This window comes from Corylus avellana, chromosome 1, assembly GCF_965113065.1.
Source record: "Corylus avellana chromosome 1, dhCorAvel1.hap1.2, whole genome shotgun sequence".
NCBI lineage: Eukaryota > Viridiplantae > Streptophyta > Magnoliopsida > Fagales > Betulaceae > Corylus > Corylus avellana.
Window position 1 is genome coordinate 12,145,692 of NC_142490.1, and position 18,156 is coordinate 12,163,847.

The following is an 18,156-nucleotide window of genomic DNA, read 5'->3' on the forward strand; positions in this document are numbered from 1 at the left end:
GACCTAAGTCTAGCATTTTACTGATTATATATAGGCTAAATATCATTTATATTGTGTGCCTTCATAAGGAATTTGTCATCCAAACAGCCATTAATTTGGCATTCAATTGTGCGGGTGATTTTAATTCACCTTCATTTAGTGAATTATTTTTTCTAAGTGCGTGTATTCATTGCTTTCCCTAGAGGGTAGTTGTCTGATATGAAATTTCTCTCCTGGACGTATGCTTCATGCAACGTTGGGTGAGCGGCGCAGCACAGCGACGAACGAATGGAGGCGATACAGAGGCTGAGCGGAGAGTATGAAGGAGGTCGGAGCTCTTGGTCTGGTCGGAAAGCACAACAACAAAAACCACCGAAAAAAACAACAAGAACAAGAAAAAAGAAACAAAGAAGAGGGAGGACAATGGAGAATGACCATATCTCCTCTGAGAGAAATCTCACAAAAGAGGTGGCTAATCTCACCAAGGAGATGGAAGAAAACCCAAGGTTTTTGGTAGCTCTCTCTCAACAAAAGATAGAGAGAGAGAGAAAAAAAAAAGTGATAGGTGATATAGAATTTACTAAATAGATTCTAGTTTTGGTGTCGAGTTAATTGATTTATCTAAGGTGTTACACTCATGAAGTTTAAAATGTACTAAAGTGATATCAAACTACCAAAGTGTGTCAAAAATGCCAATTTTTTTAGGAAAAAATATATATATAAAAAAAAAAGCCCTCCAAACTAACAGCCGTTTGCAATATAGCCTCACAATATTCAAAAGGTATTAAAGTAGCCCAATAAAGTTCCAACATGTGACAAAATGGCCACTCCGTTAGTCAGTCCCGTCAATTTGGATGGAAAACCGATCATCTGCCGTCCACGTTAGTATTTTTGACTTGATCTTCTCAAAATTCCCTTATTGGGAAACTGTTATGCATCCTTAAAGAAAGCTCTCGCCAAACTCTACCTCTCAAAACCATTCCATCGTCTACATCTCCTCATCCTTCTTAAAAAGGCTCTCGCCAAACCAACTTCGAAGATCATGTTCATTCTTTAGAGCTCGTCAATGATGGAGAAGGTTTCAAGTGTCCTTTACTCTTCTTAGGTTGCCCACTATTTACTATATCCCTCACTCCCACACAGTGAGCAGGACTCAATCATGCATCTCTCTATTTGTTGCAATCATTTTCATATTAGCAAATAGACCGTGTATCCACCGAGCACACTTGTAAAAAAGGTTGTGAGTATTATACCAAATCTTGTGAAGACCAATATACCAGCATCCCTATAAGTGTCTCATTATGTCCCAACTCATTTGGTCACATCATATTAAGTATCTCTAATTCCTTTCGAGTCCAATATCTTAAAGTAATTCTTAACATTCACCAAAGCATGATATACCCACAATTATGTTGCAACACAAATTGCCGACAATATGTACAAACATAATACGAATATGTTGTCAAATAGTCTTCCCTTCACCCTCATGGTGGACAACTTTGATCCAGTCACTTTCCTAGCAATGCCCCTTTAAACCGCATCATACATGGTCATAGACAACATGCTAAAGTAGCAGACACTACAAACTCAACCTCGTGACATGGTTAAAGGCCACATAGGGCATAAATAAAGTAATTTACAATGACCTATGGGACTCATTGTGAGGAAGTAAGGATTTATTCACTCATCTACATTGTCAATCGAACAAGCATATGTTATGGTGTACAAATCTTATTCCAGACACTACCCAAGTGCTTGACCTGAGTCCTCTATTTGCTCGCCACCTTTTGTGCCAAATTAAGGTTTCGTATCTTGATAATCACATGCAACATAGATTGTGGATTATCCATGCATGATCTTAACAAAAATAAAGACCTCATCTTAGTCATAGGTAAGGTGACACATGTTTGTGTCAACAAACTCTATGTGCCACATAATCATCAAGGGACACAATGTCTCATTCTTACTCATTACCTAAGTGGCAGAGGCGATTACTCGTGTGAATGAGCCAACCTAAGCCTATCAACATACAAATTTACCATAACACCAAATACATGGTGAATATGTGTGTGCTCTCCAAATATTCATAGATATGCCACAATAATTGTAGAACACATCACTACTATCATGTGCACAACGAATTTGGATCATCTCTGATTCATTTGAATTGGAGTTGATCTTGGTCTATGCATAATAGACAACATCATCGTCTAGGAGATAAAACATATCATATGGCCAACTACAAACACTCAAACAAAAAAACTCAAGTACTGTTTTAGGACAATTTCTCTCTATGTGTAACTACAAATGTAGTGACTCTCATATAATCGTGTGCTACTATAATAAATCAAAGATATTCAACTTTCATCCGTAATATGCCTTTATATCTCAATAAACCACCACAAAGTCGTCAACTTTAATTGTGACTTTTATCTTCAGTCAAACTCACAATGTAACCTTAGATTTTAGTAAGCAAATTATATTACTACTTTAAGGCATCTAGGGAATCTCGTGTCCAGTACGCAGCATGTGAGTTAACTAACTTTTTAATCCATTTAGGGTAAAACGATTATGACTCAGTCCCTAAAGATAATCAATATAGGCTAGCTATTACCTCCAATGATTTGTCAACATCGCACTTCAAACTCGTTTCACAGAAGTGAAAGAAATCATGTTTAGCCTATAATAAAATTAAACCTTGTAACTCTCATGAACAAATCACAATAAAAAAATAAAAAATAAAAATAAAATAAAATAAAATTAAAAAAAAAAACCCAAAACTTTATGAGTCATCCTAGTCACAAAATTCAAAATATAAATTATTAGGTACTCTCCATCTCATTAATTGTTTGTGAGTTTTAAATATATACTACTAGAAATCGTTAATCTTCAAACAATTTCATAAGACCTTTAGTCTGAACTAAATTTAACAAACCCATGTCCACCATCTCATAATAAGGATTAACATTCCCAAGGTGACAATTATCATTACAAGATAACCAAATTGTCAGCAACACTTGCAAAGCCTGAAGGACGAGTCTTTTATGTAAATATGGAGAAAGAGTTTAATTTGAAAAAAATATACTGTGAAATTGAAGAACAAATACATTTTTTAAAAAACCCCTATTTGATTCCATACCTTTTTTTTTGGGTTTGGACGTACCAAGTATATTTTACACTTCCCACAGTCATCGTTAAAGGTTCTTTTTTAGGTTTGACAATGGACTAGTGGAGACTATAGAAGGCCACGATTGATGCCAAATTGAGGACCTGTCTATTAATGGTCTTGTACATTTACTCTATTGTTTTATCTTTATCTTCCTCTATAAACATGTATGCTCTAATGCCATTGTAGATTTTTGTTAGAAAGTGAAAATCCAATGGAGGACAAAGTGAAAGACAAAGTCAGAGAGAAGTTGTATTCAACGATTTGACATACTCTATTTATAGAATGCAGTGTAACTCTTAGTGAAGATTTGCATTGTTTCTCTTTTCAATAACCTTCACATAAGTTATTACCTTTTATGGGGATGCCCACACTTGTTATGGCGTGATCATCATTGCATCATTTGTGGTGCGCGCAGTCCACCACTATAAATAATGGCTACTCACGCACTCAAAAGCTATTGTTTTTCAAAAATAGATACACATGAGAACAACTAACAAGCTCTAATACAAATGTTAGAAAAATAATATATAGTGGGAATATAAATTTAATTGGTGCATTTCATGCACCAAAACCAGAATATGATGAAGTTGTACCACATGCTTTTAACTACTGGGTTCCATAATTTTCTTCTCCCGACAATAGAGCATGTTACTAAAGCGATAACCACAATATCCACAATCTAAATGGCTCACCATTCTCTTAAAACGAGAGAGAGAGAGAGAGAGAGAACCATTTTGATATTTTTAATTCACATGCTCGTTGTTGCACACACGCCATCTATAATGTTGTATCCCATTGTTTTAATACACTTTTAGCATTAAAAACATAGAATCTCATTTAGTGTGTTGAGGACTAGCGTTCAACCATTCTTCCTCTAGGGTTGCCCACTAATGGACACCCTATTTACTACATATTAAGATATCACTCGACTACTATCAATGGTGATGGTTCAGTGGCCTCAAGACAATTCTTATGTGATTAGGTAAACACTAGGGTATGAGTTCGAGTCCAGTAACAAGAATTTTCATACTTAATTAGTGTTAATCACCTTGAGTCTCATTGATGTTTTGATAGGGTTAGGTTAAATATTGACTCAACTAGGCTTAAAGAAGCGCGAAAAAAAAAAAAAAAAAAATCAAAAGTTTAAATTATTAGTTCGAGTCAATTGTATTATATTAACCACTAACTTTTATGATATGTTTTCATTATATGAGTATACTCAACAACCTATTTTTTATTCAGAAATAAAGTAAGTCTTTGTATCTTTTCTTTTTTCTATTATAACAGAAAACACAACTCAGTTTGCATCGACTACAAGTTATCATCCAACAATGACAGCAATATTTTTTTTTTTAAAAAAAGCAATATTTATTCAACCTCGACTTACTAGTGATTTATCCCAATTATAATAACAATTTTTTTTTTTTTTTAAGGGTGCTTTCTGCCTTTTGTTTTTAATTATAATATGACATAAAAAAATAAAAGAAATTTAGAGTATTTGTTGATATTTGTGTTTTAAAAAGGAGAAAATAAAAAGACACAAGAAAAAGGTTTAATGAAACAAAGCTGTCGGCCTTCGCTTATTTGGGCATTCATGGCACCACGCCAAAAAGAAAGACATCCCATCATCCATGTTTGGCTTTTGGAATTTCTTTCCTCGTTTACGTGTTTGTTTTCAGTGATTTTATTTGAAAAGGACGGTGCATGCCGCCTTCCTGCCTGCTTGCTATATTCATTCTCACGTTAACAGATGTCGCTATATATATATATATAGATACATACGTTACTTCATATATATATATATATATATGAAGTAACGTATGTATCTGTCTTAGTGTCTTACGTACTGTCTACATTTGGAAGCAGGTACAAGCTACTACTTCTGCAGGTACCTATAGCTTGTAGATATATATGGCTTATTTTGGATAATTATTATATTATAATTATAATGTGTAAAAACTTCCATACATTTGTTGATTAATCATCCATATTCAACTACCAATATGAAATTAATTCTGACTATAAACCATTCTAGGTGGAAAAATAACCTACCCTATCTCCATATTTAGATTTAAAGTTGTTTTTTTTTTTTTTTCTTTATTATTATTATTTTTATCGATGAGGACCAAGTGCGATGATCTATACGTATAGGTAAGAAGATACTTGGGTAAGGTTATTCGGGTCCTGCTTGAATCGGTGCCCAAACACCCCAACCTATCTTTGTATTTTGTTTTTTTAAGGCAAAAATATAAAATTAGTCATTGTGGTTTAGCTGATTTACAATTAGCACGTTGTGGTATCAAAATGAACTCAAAGATCCCTTAAGTATGCCAAAAAATAATTGAGTCCAAACAATCAAATTCTATCAACTTATTTAACAGATTCCGTTAGTGTGAAACTAACTTAAATAATACAAGTATCACAATTTTATTAGTTCTAACGTTTTACTCTATTATAATATGTTAAGTTATTTAACGAAATTTGACCGTAGAAATTATTATTATTATTTTTTTGGCATACTTAAGGGATATTTGAGTTCATTTTGATATCACAAGGAGTTAATTGTATATCAAGTAAACCACATAAACTAATTTTGCTTTTTTTAAATCAAGATTTTCATGCTTGATCCATCAAGTGCAATACAAAAAAATGAGAATATTTGGGGAATTTCACACATTAGGGCTTATTCAGGAAAATGGACAAAATTTTCTTTTAATTTGATTTATTAAATTGATATTTGTCTTTATAACAAGTACGCTTACTAAAAATGTACGTAAAAATTATATATTTTTAAAAAGTAAATATTAATTTAATAGATTATTATTATTTTTAAAAAAAGCAGGAAAAGTAGCAAATACTTTACTTACTCCATATGGGAAACCTGAAAAGTAATCAGAAGTGAAGCAAAATCCAAAAAAAAAAAAGCCGACCAGATTTATTTCTGCTGTGGTTGACCAACCTGTTTCTGAGTCATTTTCGTGTAAAGGCGGGAGTACGGATACCGTTATTTGTTGTGGCATGGTAATGGGAGGGAGAGAGAGGTGGTGGTACTGTACAGATTGAAGCAGAAGGGTATAAGTGTAAATAGCTGGAGAGGGGTACAATGGTAGATTATCGTGAAAACCGAGGCACAAAGATAAGTGCGCCAGACTGTCCCGCCAAGTCAAGCTCTCCTTCTCCGTCCGAGCTTCCCAATTGTTTCTCTCTCTCTCTCTCTTTACGGTCTTTGCAAGTGAAGTGGCACTTTTTAACCTTCCCCTGGTCTCCACGCCAAAAGGGACAAAAAACCCGCTAAGTTACCCACATGACACTTTTTTTTTTACCATGGTTTGGGCCATCCCTGTTAGAAAGTGACACTAGAGTATTGTAATAAGAATAAAGGTTTTTTTTTTTATTATATATATATATATATATATATATATATATATGTAATTTTATTTTTATTTTTCTAAGCTTAAACGAAAGAGTACTGCTATGTCTATTATTGAGATATGTGACAATATATATTATTTTATGTTTTAAAAAAAAAAATTAAAGGCCGATAAGCATTGTCACATTAGCTTAGTAAGATGTGGTATAATATATAACAATTTGTAAATGAAAGTTTATAAATTCAATCTCTCTCTCTCTCTCTCTATATATATATATATATATATATATATATGTCATTGACTTATGCACTCACAATATTTCTAATACTGTGAGTGCATTTGTAAGGTTATGTCTCACATTATATATATATATATATATTCTCCATATTTAACCCATCTCATTTTACAAATTAACCATTAAATTTATCGACTTATGTGGACTCCATATAAGTCAATGATGGACTTCACAAATTTAATGGTTTATCTATTGAATTTGTAAGAGAATATGTGTCAAATATGAAAAACTTATTGATGCATAACATCTATATATATATATATATATATATATATAGAAAAATACTGTACTTTGAATTTTTTTTCCCAAAAGTTGGTTACCAAGTAATGTGTCACTTTAATAAATTGGGTTGACCATAAGAGGTAGTTTAGCCATCTCCAATCCGATCCTTAAGGGTGACCGAAACACTCATGTGGCTTGTGACTTGCACACAATGCAAGGTAGCCCTTCTCTCTCTCTTATGTATTATTGTGTTATTAACCATTATTTTAAATAAGTGATCCAAATTAAAGCTATTACACTAGACAGAGCACAATCCAATTTGGATAGAGATATACGTAATAATATATATCCACTTTGGATACATAATTTATGGGTGAAATGTATTGATTGGCACATTGGCAGCCACTATACAATAAGCAGAAAAGTATTAAATGGGACCCCAACGTTTTTCATGCTATGCTGGAATATCTCCCAAGTCAAATTTGCTGAAAGTGGGCTGACGAAGACCTCAGTTATGTATTTAAAGTTGTGATGAACCGACATTGGCCCATTGGGCACGTCCTGGCTACGAGGCATTGGTCGGCAATTATTGAACTAGCTAGGGTCATCATCTCCTCTGGTGGTCGATATGGGCAGTTGTTCAAATAAATGTTTCAACAAGGTTAGAGACCAATCACCTCCGAAAAAATAAAATGAAAGACGTGATTTGACCCTTTTATATCTCAGAATTTCGGACATTTCTGTCATTTCATAAGGCTTGGTGTCACATAACTTGCCCACCCGTGTTGACCGATTCCGTCCAAAGTTGACGGCCCAAACCGAGTCGGGAATCACCCGGAACAAAATAATGGTTCGTAAGAGCGAGTCGCGGTGAGTTAAAGTTCGGCGATTTGAATTATCATACCATACCAAAAGCCATAACCCCAAAAGCCTCTGTACCCATACAAGTTAAAAAAAAAAAAATGAAGGGAAAAAAAAAAAGAACTAATAAAGCGACAAGAATGTAGCACTGACAAATGCCAACATAATAGTCCTTAAGAAGTAGTTTAATTGGTTGGGACCATGTATAATGAAGCGGAGATCACTAGTTTGAATCTCCTTCCCTCATTCTGTGCGAACTTGTCAAAAAAATAAAGACAGTTTTCCTCAAAATTTATTAAAAAAATGGACACGTGTTACTTTTATAGATTAGGTTGAAAAAAATTCCTCAAACTCGGTTTGGAGGAAAACTTTATCCAACAAAAAAAGCCAACATAATAAATTGCAGACAAAGAGAGCAGTATGGTGTATGATAAATTGGAAGGCAATTTCAAGAGAAGTGTAGCACCGTCATAAATGTGAAAAACTCCCATAAAGTCAAATACAAGTTAGTTGTACCTAAAATTTTGGTGGAGTTGTCTCAGTCAAACACATGACAACGAGCTTGCAAGCTGTTCCTCATCAAGCTTCCAACTCATATTGGTCAACCCAACCAGATCTCCATGGACATCTTACCTTAAATAATGGAAAAAAAAGGCAAAAAAAGAAAAAAGATGCAGCACATGGAAAACTAGAGAAGATTAGCCATCTTTGCTGAATTTCATACAAGTCACCATCCCTTTTATTAAAACAATCATGAAAGCAATACAAGAACATGCAAGTACAAGGAAATTCTGTTCGATTGGATTCGGCCGGACCCCAGAAAAATGCGGGAATGACAGGTAAAGAATATTGTTACAACAAAATCCAGAGAAACTGATGATTCGAGACCATTATAATGAAATGACATTTCAGTCACCTCAAAATTGTACATGAAAACCAAAACGAAGTCTTTCAATTAGGACTTCCTGGCAATGAATGTGCAATGCTATAGGGAAAGCCATTCTAGTCCGAAAATGATGGCAGCCGCAAACAGATGATTCCGAGACTAGATGGCATTCAATCCAGCAAGCTTGCGTAGCTTTTCGCAAAGTATAAACGTAATTGTAGTCTGTGGACACAATCTTGCAAATATGGCAAGGCCCCTGATAAAATATAGAAGTTAGCTCCCTCATATTGTGCAAGACCACAAATAAAAAAATCTTTAGAACTTCTCTAAGCTGATGAGTTTCTGATTGTGAAGTTTCTCAGACCCCAAAAACAGTTATGTGGTCAAGTTATAACATTGGAAGCCTAGTAGTAGAAATACATCTGAAACTTCATGACAAGCTTTGCCAAGAATATTGCAAAGAAGTAAAAATGTGCAAACGTGATAGATGGACCAAACTAGAGAGCATAGAATGTGAATGCTTGAACCAAAACTCACCCCTTGTAAAGGCCCCTAGGCCCTTCGGTGAGCAAAACCTGAAATTCACACAACCGCATTAGGCAAGAAAGATAAAGCTGTATGAAAAAAAATGAGAGAAATGTTCCGCCAGCATTACTCTTCAAATATCAGTGTAGCAAGAGCCAACAGAAAGGCAAATGTATAAAATTAAAGCAAACAAAGAAAATAAAAAATTGAGAATACAAGCTCAAAATATAACAGAAAGCCAGTGCAGAATTTGCAGGTGGAGCAGCAAAGCAGCCTATAGTTTAGTGCATCAAACAATTTGGAAAATGCCTACATTTCAACAATACCATCTTAAGAAAAATCTCACTTAAGCTAAAACGGGGAAATCAACTACCAACACGTTGTCATGTCCTACTTCAATAGTATATTTTTTAGCCTATCAGACCATTCACAAAAGCCAACTTCTAGTTATCACCACTCATCCAATATTCTCTCTCAGCAAAATGTCCAGACCTGCCCCTGTAACAGAAACCTGACTGAAATCGACAGAAAAAGGCCTTGTGATATCAGCTAGTCAAAGTTTTTTTTGATAATTAAAAACAATTGCCAACAATAACAATCACACACACACACACTTACACATGTAGAAAGGAATGAAATGATAGCATTGAATGTACAATGAAAATGAAAGCAAAGTCAAAATACCTGATATGCACAATGAAATCCATTTTTGTAGGTCCCAACTTCTTTAGATTCTTGTTGCAACATGAGACGGGTTTTAATCATATCCATGGGTGCAGTTATGAGGGTACTCACGGTGCCTGCAACTGTACTTGAGCTTCAAAAAGTGAAATATACAGTCAGCTATAAATGCAATAAATATATGAAACAAAGAATCTGCCCTACTTGGTATGCAACAACAGAATATGAGTGAGTGAGTATACTTTATGCATGTCTCAAACAGTGTTTAAATCAACAGGCTAGCTTTTTGAGTTCACCAGTTTATGAGCAAGCCTGGTTAGACACAATACATTAAAATCAACAGGCTAGCTTTTTGAGTTCACCAGTTTATGAGCAAGCCTGGTTAGACATAATACATTATAATGCTGTCAGTTCATATTTCTGATATACTATTTTATCTATGACCCAGAAAGAAAGAAATTATCTCTCTCATTTATTTTAGAATTAAAAAAAAAAATTTATTACGTTTTGTATATTAGTTTTTATATTGATTTTTTATTTTTTTATTTTTATTTTTTTAAATATTGATGTAAATAATCTTCATCATCCCATGACCTGCCAACTTTTACAACTTATATACACAGTCACGGTTCTCAGACCATGGAAAGATACTCTTTAACTCGAATTGCAGAAATTGGCAGATCTACAGATAATAAGAAACCTAAGAGTAGTGCTATACATGAGATGAAGAGGAAATCCTTCTTCAAGTGGTGTCTGCTTGATCAAAATCTGCACATATAGGAAGTTGGAGAAAACCTTTAGTAAACAGAAAAAGGAAAGAACATAGATATTAAGACAAACATTCTTTTCAGATTACCAATCAAAATAATATTAACCATTCAGAAATGGTGGAAATTACTTTGTGGATATTCAAAGTGAAAAAGATCATGCTTAGAACTTGACCCGCTTGGATTCATCATATGTTGCCAGCTGAGATGCAGTCAAACCAGCCGCCCTGGCCATAGCAGGGCCAACCCCCTTCCAGAGAGCTCTAATTCCCTCTTCAGAAACAATTCTTTGCAATTCTCCAATAGGTCCTCTTCTCAAGTTTGGATTCATTTGTAACCGTACCTGATGAAAGCAAAACTGATTTTTTCGATCAAATTCAAGAAGATTGGTTAAAATTCTTCTGACATGGTGGCATTACCTTTAGAACCTCAACTGGATTGGTAAGTGCAGTTGCAATGCCACCAGAGAATGCTCCAGATGCAATCTTAACCAAGATATTGGTGGACCCGAAAGCCCAGTCACAAACATACTTCGAGGGTTCATACAAGCCTAAACGTAGACCACCATAAAGAACCGACCTTGTCAATGAAGGTGCCAATCCTAGATACATAGACCTGGGTCCTTCATTCTTCAATACTTGAACAAATAACTTTCCCTGTATAAATCCGTATATACAAAACCTCAGGGCAAAGTAATATGATAAACTAGATCATAATAATGAAAGAATACCAAAGAGTTAGCAAAATACCATTCCTGTCAAAGGACCTTTCTGGCCAACAAGTTGCATTTGCAGCCTAACCTTGAGTACATCTGCATTTCAATATGAGATAAATTCAAAACCTATAAATTCTTGATAACGTAGGAGAACTTTACTCAGATTAATTGCAAAATTCGAAACCTATAAATTCAACAGGAATTCAATGAGTTCCCTTTATAATTTCTTGTTCTTCTTGATTTTTTATGTTATAGTTTCTTTAATAGATTATAAAATTTTCAGAAGTCCTGACTTAACCTCACCGTCCAAAGAAAGTCTTGATCTAATGCCACCTTGCAATAAATTACATTGAGAATAGTTGCATCAAGATCCATGACTCTGTCTTTACTTCAAATTCATACTTTTTTTGCCATTTCACATTTTTCAGTACTAAAGCATGGTTGCTAAGACAATAAAGAGCATTATCAGAAGAAATTGAAATGCATAACTGTAGTTACTTTCTTTCTTTCACACAAAGATTCCCAGATTGTAAGATCAAAAGTCAGTGGGCCACCTTCAAATTCTTACTTGATCCGCTGCAAGGCCAGTAAACAATCCACTGATATGCTCCAAATGCAAGAATGAACCTTGACAACAGTACCTGACCACATAGATGGTCTTCTACCTCAACACAAGCAACTTGGAAATAATGTCTACAAAATTCCCAAAAGTCAAGGGGCTTATAGAAAGAGAACCATTACTCGTACTCTATACACACAAAATTGGATATTTTCCAAAATCCAATTCCCAAATCATACATTTAGACAAATTCTTTTTTCCAGTTAATATATTGCCATTAGCAGAGTTCTTATCCTCAGTTATAAATACGTATTCTGAGCCCAAAGCTTCACATTGTAATCTTCTCTCCAGATTTTCTTTTCTTCAGCAATAGTTATCTTCTTCCTTCGAGTTTTGTATGGCAAAAATGGCTGCTTCTAAGGCCACCAAGTTCATGGTTGTGGCTGTTCTTGCTGCAATGTTGCTGCTCATGTCCACTGAGGTGGCCATTGCAGTGCTTGATGGAGCAGCGTCAGAACTTAAGCTTGGTTTGTAAAGAATTCCCTATGAACATCTTTCATGTAGTATCAAAACGACATCACGCTAAATCTTTCTATGCATTTTTAAAAGATGAAATCTCTTTGCCGGCCGGTTTTCGAAATCTAAGTTTATCCATTTTGCTCAAGCTGCCTAGTAGCTATACATGTCGGCATGAACACCACCAGCTGATAGTGTTCTACAACAAATGCACATTTTCTTGCAATATATTATAAGTTCCAACCTTGTCTCAATCCACTTTATGGTCAAGTTCTGGTAGTTGAGCACAAATTTTAACATTTTCGGCTAAACCCACCAGATTCAGCAGACATTTGCATTGAAACCTCAAACAGATCACAAAGCTGTGACCCCTTAAAAGAAATTTCAACAAAACCACCAGAAATCCTTCCTTAGACTTCAATTACATAAGCAACAACTATCCCTTAATAACATATTCAACATCCAAATCTATTACCCACTTTTTTAAATTCATTTATTGTCATACATATTCGGAGTTATTAACCACAATGTCAATAGCCCACCATGCATTGAGTTGCAACTAAACCATTTATTTCCCGCAAACATTACGAAATCATACACACAGATATGTAAGTATAGGAAAGGAAGAAGAACCTAGAGGATGGGTGACACCGGTGGCAACCGCAACAGAGAGCCCACTGGTACCAAAGTGATAGAATATAACGGACGGCGAGACCACCCAACTTCGCTTTTCATTGTGGAGTTTCCCATACCCTTGTTTCAATATTCATTCGAACACACACACACAAAAAAGAATTTTACTTTCAAAAAATAAAACAAAAATAGAAACCAGATTTGAATATCAGCCAAAAACAAAATCAAAATTTTGTTTAGCATCTCGTTTGGTTGCCGAGACAAATGTGGGAGAGAAAGAAGCCTCGTTTTTTACATGAAAATCTTTTAAAAATATGATTTTTTTTTTTCTTTCGCATTTTCCTCTAATTTCTAGGCAACCAAAACAACCAGTGATCATTGTTTGAGAAATGAAATGTAACCTGGAATGGAGGATTTCCGGGAACCATGTTGGTCGTCCATTTTCCCCTTTCCTGGGTGCTCCAGTTCGTGACCCGGAGAAGGAAACCCAGGCGCGTGACAACTTGTGCGCACGTACAGATATCGTTTGTAACCAAAACGTTAGCGTTTTAGTCACGTCCAGTTATTTTGTGTTTTATTGGAAAAGTTACTAAACTCAAAAGACAAAAGTGCCCAGAGAAATTTCCAAATCTTACCATTAAGTAAGAACAAAATAGTCATTTGATTAATCAAACAAAAATCACTACTTTTTACTCTCATAGACAAAGTCTCTCTCTCTCTCTCTCTCTCTCTCTTTGCTAGGGTTTTTGCTCCGAGTCTCTGCACCTAGGGTGTCTCTTCTCTGCAATCAGATACAATTCGAGCTACACACAGCCATGCCACGGTGTGTTCTTTTTTGTTCTCTTTGCTATGCTATCTTTCACGTATTCTTACCTCATTATTATGAATTTTTCATGCTGATATATATATGTGTGTGTATATTGACGGATACGATTCTGCAGATACTACTGTGATTATTGTGACACCTACTTGACCCACGATTCGGTAAGCCCCTTTGTTCAAGTTGATGCTTTTCAAAATTGATTGATGCATTTGATTTTGTGTATATCTCCTAGAGCTTCTTATTATGTCCTTTTTTTGTTTTGTTAATTTGTTGCGAAAGTTTTGAGGATTAGTGCTAAGATTGAACCAAATGACGCGAATGCTGTTTTCTTTCACTGAAGTTGACTGCAAAACAGTGCAGGAGCTAGTTAATTTAAGTGGGGAACCATGCAAGTTAACTTTCACTAGAAAATGTCCTTTTTTTCTTTTCTTTTTTTCTCTTTTTTTTTTTTTTTTGTCTCGTTTTGATATGTGCATTTTTTGGGGTGCTTTTGATTTTCTTTCCTGGTGGTCGTTTAATTGTGAAACAAAGAACTAAAGAATTTATTATTATTATTATTATTATTATTATTATTATTATTATTATTATTTTTTATAGTCTAAAGAAAACAATATGGTTGATGTTGAGGGTAGTTATCTTTAAGGTTTTTGTTATTTTGAGTCTTAGTTAGCTCCTAAGAAAGTCTGATTATTTTCTGGGTACAATTGGTATTGTTTGTCAATGGTCGTTTTATACTATGTAAGAATAAGAATAGTTTTTCCCGAACTTCTTGCTGTACCAGAGTTGCTTTGCTTAGCTTAATGGTTTAGCCTTTTCAACTTGATTGTGGTCTTAGTTTGAACTAGCAATATCACTTATCAAAATAAAAATCAAATGAAGCTTAGCTTATTAAGTGCAAGCTCTATGTTTGCTTAATTGTTTATTGTGGGTTTACTGGGTTCTCGGATTTTAAAATTACGGTTATAAAAACAATTGCATGTCGGTGAAAACCTGGTTTACAAGTGTCTGTGCCTTTTGAAGTCTAAAATGTTGTATGTGCAGTCTCATGTTTATCATACTTGCAGCTTCTAGAAAGTGAGATAATGAACATTTGTATATTGTTGACGATCTCATTTTTATATTTCAGCCATCTGTAAGAAAGCAGCACAATGCAGGTTACAAGCACAAGCACAATGTTCGGACATACTATCAACAATTTGAGGAGCAACAAACCCAAAGCTTGATCGACCAAAGGATTAAGGAACATCTTGGGCAAGCTGCAGCTTTCCAGCAGGTTGGTGCTGCTTACAATCAACATCTAATGGGTCAGAGGCCCCGCCTTCCTGTTCTACCTACACCCGTAATGGCACAGATACCTGGAAGTTCACCATTACTCCCAGGGATGAGGCCTCCTGTTTTACCAAGACCAATTGCCGGGCCTCCAGGTAAATTGGATAGTGTGTGTATATATATGTTGGCATCTCATTTCTGGTCCATGCATTAATCCATGTTTTTGCACATTTTGCATGTAGATTTTTTTTTTTTTTTTTTTTTTTTTTGTGTGTTTTGACCTCTTATGTGCCCTGCTATCATTTCTTCTAGTTCAAACAGTTGTCATGTATCTGACTGGATCTATTGCTGTTGCCACTGATAGTTGATATTATTGTGCACATCTCTGTTCTTCCTTCTAGTGATTTTCTGCTGCTGTAGGTCATCCAACTTTCATTTGAGTTTCCCACATCATAGCAATCAAACAGTAGATAGACAAGAACATTGGTGGATTACCTCGTTATATGTCTGACATGTTTTCTAAAAAACTACCAGTATGTTCTCAATCAATCAAATGGTGTACTTTTCTATCCTTGTCTTCTCTGTCAGACACATGCAATAGAATTTTTATGCTAGTCCTCTTCCGCATTTATGTTTTATGCTTGGATCTTCATGCCACCATGTTTGATCCATATGCAAGACATGCAATCTTTCCTTTGTCCTTAAGGATGTACTATATTCAATATTTTTGTTGGGTTTGGCAGGGTATCTGTCTTCTCCGACAATGCCACCTATGATGATGCTTCCACCTGGTGCTCCTTCCATGCCTGGTCAATTGAATGCTATTCCAAGGCCTCCTGTGAGTGCAGCCACAACAGTTCCTGGAAACACAGCAGCACCCACTTCCAATGGTGCTCCACCTATGGTCATGCAGCCATTGTATCAAGCCAGTCCAGCACCATCAACAAGTGGGGGCTATGATAATCTCAATTCCAATGCCCAAGCTACTGAGGCTAGTCATTAGCTATGAGAAACTGGTTGGTTTAACTTCCTGTCTATAGCTAAAGGAATCTGAAATATATTTAGTGTATTACAAATTTACAATGGTGCCTATGGGACATTGAGCACTGTGAGAATTCATTTGGTACAAAGAAATCATCAAATTTTGTTTCTATTGATATAATGGGACTCAATGTTTTTCTCCTAATCCATCTCTGTCATTACACTTACCAAATAATAATAATAATAATAATAATAATAATAATAATAGTAATAATAGTAATGGGACTCGAATTTATCTTGTTGATATTACAGGGAAAAAAAAACTTGAAGCTGGCTGACACAGCATGTATTGGCCTCACCTAAAATTTGAATCTATTAGAGAAAATTAACAAAATTATGTCAACTTGGGAATTGAGAAATATATTGCTTACTAAAGGTATGAATGAATCATTTCAAAAGTTATTCATAAATGCTATTTTGTGTTTTACTTTTGTCTCTATGCTCTGGTGGGCATATAACTAAGCATGACATACAAGATACTTATTGCAGAAGTTATTTGACTTGTTAATGCTGGAGTACAGGAGGAAGAGGGAGAGGAGTGGGGAGGTGATAAATATTTTAATTAATGCCGTAGAATAGATTGTAGGAACAGATTTGTACATCACTTTGTTAGGCATTATTCCTAAGCCATGACCAGGATGATAAGAATGAAATATATTCATGTAGCAGAAGTGACTAAAAGAAAGATAAGAGTGAGGAAACAGAGGGGATTTTCACATTAAACAAACAAAAAAAAAAACTGAAATTTTAGCAAAAGAGGTAGGATGAAGAAGAGAAAGAAGAACTCTAAGGAAGTGTCAAATGAAATTCCCCACATTAGTATTTTTGTTTAGTGACTTTTCAAACTTCTTGCATCCGGTGACTTCCTTGTATATTAGTAATGGAACTAGAGAAAATTACGAAAGTCCTGCATGTATTTTATGTTTTTTGTTTGTTTGTTTTGTTTTTGTTTTTGTTTTGATAAATAAATCTGTTTAATGCCCCGAGTACCATAACCATATGATTGTGACATCAGTGATAATGCTTGTCACAGGCAAACAAAGCAAGCAAGAAATTCTTGTGGTACAACAGACACCTCAGTTGGAATTTCCATCTCATGGTCTTGTAATCCTCACTATGTAATGTTCTTTTAAGAGGTTGTCAGCTGGTGGCTGAATGTAGAGAATAGTTGTGGAATCTCATTTATGTAAACATTATATAACATTGATACATTTCTAGTTGTGGCTACAAGAAAAGTTTTGCATGTCCAGAATTATTATCTAATTTGAATTGCTCTTATTCTGTAGCAGAGATTGTTGCTTGAAATATGGATTTAGAAAACAATTTACAAGCAAGTGCAAGTGCGCTGGTTGAAGGATGAGACATATATTTTGGCAAATTTACAAGCAAGTGCTAGTTGAAGGATGAGACAGATTGGGATCCCCAATATTTTGGCAAATCCTATTGTAGTTTTCTTTGGCTCTGCCTTGTGCAACCTTCACTCTTCCCATCAAGGACCATTCCTTATTTATGAATGGTACTAGAGCTTGAAGATAAATGCTACAGTAAGATTCTTGGTGAGCCTGTGGCATGTCTTCCAAGGATCTAGAATAGATTGAAAGGACATATATGTTCTGCATGACTCATGAGATAGAAGCGAGCCTAGGCTTTTTTTTTTTTTTTTTACTGTACCCTCAAGTATTTATTTTGGATATTAGTTTTTTTTTTTTTTTAATAATAATAAAAGAAAAGCCCTAATGGGGCCTTCTATGCCGATCATAGTGGGGCCTTTTTCTTTTTAGGTGTTTTCTTGTACATAAGAACTAAACAATAAATTACAATAGGCTGGGTAACCTAAACAAAAA

The 18,156-nt window shown here is 34.9% G+C and overlaps 2 protein-coding genes across 4 annotated transcripts; one reads left to right on the forward strand and one right to left on the reverse strand.

Moving 5' to 3' along the window:
* Positions 1 to 8,676: 8,676 nt before the first annotated feature.
* Positions 8,677 to 13,688, reverse strand: LOC132172690 (Mitochondrial substrate carrier family protein). 3 transcript variants are annotated; one of them, XM_059584240.1, is made up of 9 exons: positions 13,581 to 13,688; positions 13,180 to 13,299; positions 11,506 to 11,567; positions 11,176 to 11,412; positions 10,932 to 11,099; positions 10,708 to 10,757; positions 9,993 to 10,125; positions 9,321 to 9,358; positions 8,677 to 9,039 (listed from the first exon to the last, which is right to left on the reverse strand). In XM_059584240.1, exons 1-9 carry the CDS (start codon positions 13,618 to 13,620, stop codon positions 8,943 to 8,945), a joined length of 945 nt encoding a protein of 314 aa, XP_059440223.1. In that variant the 5' UTR covers positions 13,621 to 13,688; the 3' UTR covers positions 8,677 to 8,942. The 3 variants fall into 3 exon arrangements, 2 of the variants coding, with proteins under 2 accessions (XP_059440223.1, XP_059440224.1); XM_059584241.1 differs by lacking the exon at positions 13,581 to 13,688 and adding an exon at positions 12,026 to 12,112 and having other exon boundaries at positions 13,180 to 13,265; XR_009439182.1 differs by having other exon boundaries at positions 8,979 to 9,039; positions 9,321 to 9,806.
* A 190-nt stretch (positions 13,689 to 13,878) lies between these two features.
* On the forward strand, positions 13,879 to 17,597 carry LOC132170634 (C2H2 and C2HC zinc fingers superfamily protein). The gene is made up of 5 exons (XM_059581681.2): positions 13,879 to 14,002; positions 14,121 to 14,163; positions 15,129 to 15,426; positions 16,015 to 16,287; positions 17,346 to 17,597. Exons 1-4 carry the CDS (start codon positions 13,995 to 13,997, stop codon positions 16,272 to 16,274), a joined length of 609 nt encoding a protein of 202 aa, XP_059437664.1. The 5' UTR covers positions 13,879 to 13,994; the 3' UTR covers positions 16,275 to 16,287; positions 17,346 to 17,597.
* The last annotated feature ends 559 nt before the right edge of the window (positions 17,598 to 18,156 follow it).

Bases quoted from the DNA above. Each gene is read 5' to 3' on its own strand.
- LOC132170634 (XM_059581681.2), top strand. The intron at 14,164-15,128 runs GTAAGCCCCTTT...TTTATATTTCAG, and splicing joins CCTACTTGACCCACGATTCG to CCATCTGTAAGAAAGCAGCA. The intron at 15,427-16,014 runs GTAAATTGGATA...TGGGTTTGGCAG, and splicing joins ACCAATTGCCGGGCCTCCAG to GGTATCTGTCTTCTCCGACA.
- LOC132172690 (XM_059584240.1), bottom strand. From the start codon at position 13,620: ATGGACGACCAACATGGTTCCCGGAAATCCTCCATTCCAG. The intron at 13,300-13,580 runs GTTACATTTCAT...TATTGAAACAAG, and splicing joins CCGGAAATCCTCCATTCCAG to GGTATGGGAAACTCCACAAT. The intron at 11,568-13,179 runs GTTCTTCTTCCT...ATTGAAATGCAG, and splicing joins CGGTGTCACCCATCCTCTAG to ATGTACTCAAGGTTAGGCTG.